This window comes from Triticum dicoccoides, chromosome 2A (assembly GCF_002162155.2).
Source record: "Triticum dicoccoides isolate Atlit2015 ecotype Zavitan chromosome 2A, WEW_v2.0, whole genome shotgun sequence".
Lineage (NCBI taxonomy): Eukaryota > Viridiplantae > Streptophyta > Magnoliopsida > Poales > Poaceae > Triticum > Triticum dicoccoides.
In genome coordinates, this window is record NC_041382.1 from 731,123,285 (window position 1) to 731,125,424 (window position 2,140).

General features: G+C 58.6%; 1 protein-coding gene across 1 annotated transcript; it reads right to left on the minus strand.

Moving 5' to 3' along the window:
- Positions 1–1,054: 1,054 nt before the first annotated feature.
- Positions 1,055–1,483, minus strand: LOC119358235. Its single transcript, XM_037624884.1, has one exon. The coding sequence runs from the start codon at positions 1,481–1,483 to the stop codon at positions 1,055–1,057; it is 429 nt and encodes a 142-aa protein (XP_037480781.1).
- Positions 1,484–2,140: the final 657 nt, after the last annotated feature.

The window sequence follows — 2,140 nt, forward strand, 5'->3', positions numbered from 1 at the left end:
TTATATATGATGATACACACAAATCGCCATTTGCGTACAAGTCCAAGGAATTGCTTAGCATTACAATAATCAGTCTGTATCTGACAAATCACACACCACAACACACAAATGGAGAGCAACAGCGTAGCCGCAGCATGATGAGAGCAGGCAGGTCGCTCATGCAGCACAGGCTGAATGCCCTCTCTTATTTACTTCTCTCTTTAGCTCAAAGCTAGTACCGTGCATCATCTAACCAACCAGATGATGCATACTTGCTCTGCCGCATAAATGACTTGATCGAGCCACGCTGACCAAACCAAACCAAACCAAATCAAACTCGAGCAATGGGGGTAACATGAAAGGGGCGACTTGTTCCAATTCAACACAACTCTCAAGGATGACCGTCTCTAGGAGACTCGCCTTGGACAAGTTGAAGAGTGATGCATCATTACTTTTGATGATGTCTTGTTAATGAATTGCAACTATGTTGGCTGTTACTCGAAGTATGACAAGGCTAGGAATATCACCACACAAATCACTTATGCTCCAATGCTTGACTCCCTCTACATTCAACTCCCTGAGGTCACTCATTAAACTCATCATCTTTTTCGATAGAAGCCAGTACCAATCTGTATACCCAGAACCAGCACCCATAGCTTCTAGAAACATGGTGTGTTTTCATTGTGGCTTGGACGTTCCTCATCGTCTGTGATATTTGTGCAATGGTCCAGATGGAGCAATCTTAGTTGGACACAATGAACGAAGGGAGGAGATGCAAAGCTGAAGGTGCAATGAGACAGATGTAACACACGCAGCTTGCTGCTTCGTGAATGTTGGAAGATGCTAACTGGCAGTATTGATGTTCTATTTGTTGGTGGTTCATGTGTAGAAAGGAAGAATGATGTCACCTGGGGAGGCAGCACACGAGTGTTATCCTTAGGGCATCTCCAGCCGTTTGCCCCCCCCCCCCCCAGGAGGCATTTTTTTCGCCTCCTGGGGGGCTGCCGGCGAGAACTTTGGCCTAGGGGGCCAAAATTTTCCACTCGTTGCCTCCCCACGAGCAGTGTTGGACTCCTCATAAATGGAGAGGCATTTCGTCGAGCACCTTGACCGTGGCGGCGTCGACGACCTCCAGCCAGCGGAGGAGCACGCCCCTGAACTTGCTCCCGTCGCCGCCAGGCCCCCTCTTGCCCACGCCGCCGTTCTTCACGAGGCTCGTGGCCGAGCACTCCTCCCCCTCGCTGCTCGACCCGGTCGTCGCCGCGGCCGCAGCGACAAACTCGCAGCCGAGGCACCCGTCCATGCCGCACCTGGCGCAGGCAGCAGCCGCAGGCGCCGGAGCGGGAGCGGGAGCAAAGGGCGGCGTCGACAGCTCCGGGCGCAGGGCGGGGGCCGCGGTGTCCCCGGACACGACGGAGATGAGAGCACGGAGGAAGAGGGAGTTCTCCTGCTCGGAGTTGGGGAGCTGGAACCCGCTGCCGACGCACTCCAGCCTTGGCACCATGGCGATGTGGAGTCCTGCGGTGGCGGGAGGCAGGCGCAGGGCGGCAAGCGGGGAAGGAGGCGTGGCGACGGCACGCGACAGCTAGGGCGAGGCGTGCGGCGAGCAGTAGCGGCAGGCGGTGGGCTCGAACTGGCTGACCACCGGCGTGCACCGCCTCTCACCGGCGCCCGGCCTCTTCTTGTTCTTCTTCCGCGGCGTCATAGAGCACTGGGCCGGAGCCTCCTCCGCCTCCAGCAAGTCGCGCTCCGTGGCGGTCCTCGGCAGCACGGCCGCCGGCGACGCCTCCTGCTCCGTGACGCCCTCTGCGCACGCCTTGGGCGCCTTGCGCTGCTGCATCGCCAACGCGCGGTCGGTGTGCCTTGCGCTGCTGCATCGCCGACGCTTGGAGGAGGTGCTGCTGGAGACGGCCAGCGCCCGCCCCGTCCTCGCCCGTCCCGGCCACGCACGGCGAGCTCCAGCCTCCGAGCCTAGAAGTGGCCGAGGAGAGAGGGAGTGTGGGATGGAGAGGAGAGAGAGGGAGTGTGGCTCGCACGTGGGTGGGCCTGGAGAAGATAAAGGCAGTTGGAGACACTCACTGGTGGACCATTTGCATGCAAAAGTGAGTGCCGGCGTCCCAGCTGCCCCCCGGGTTGTTGGGATTCGCCTGATATCGCCGGC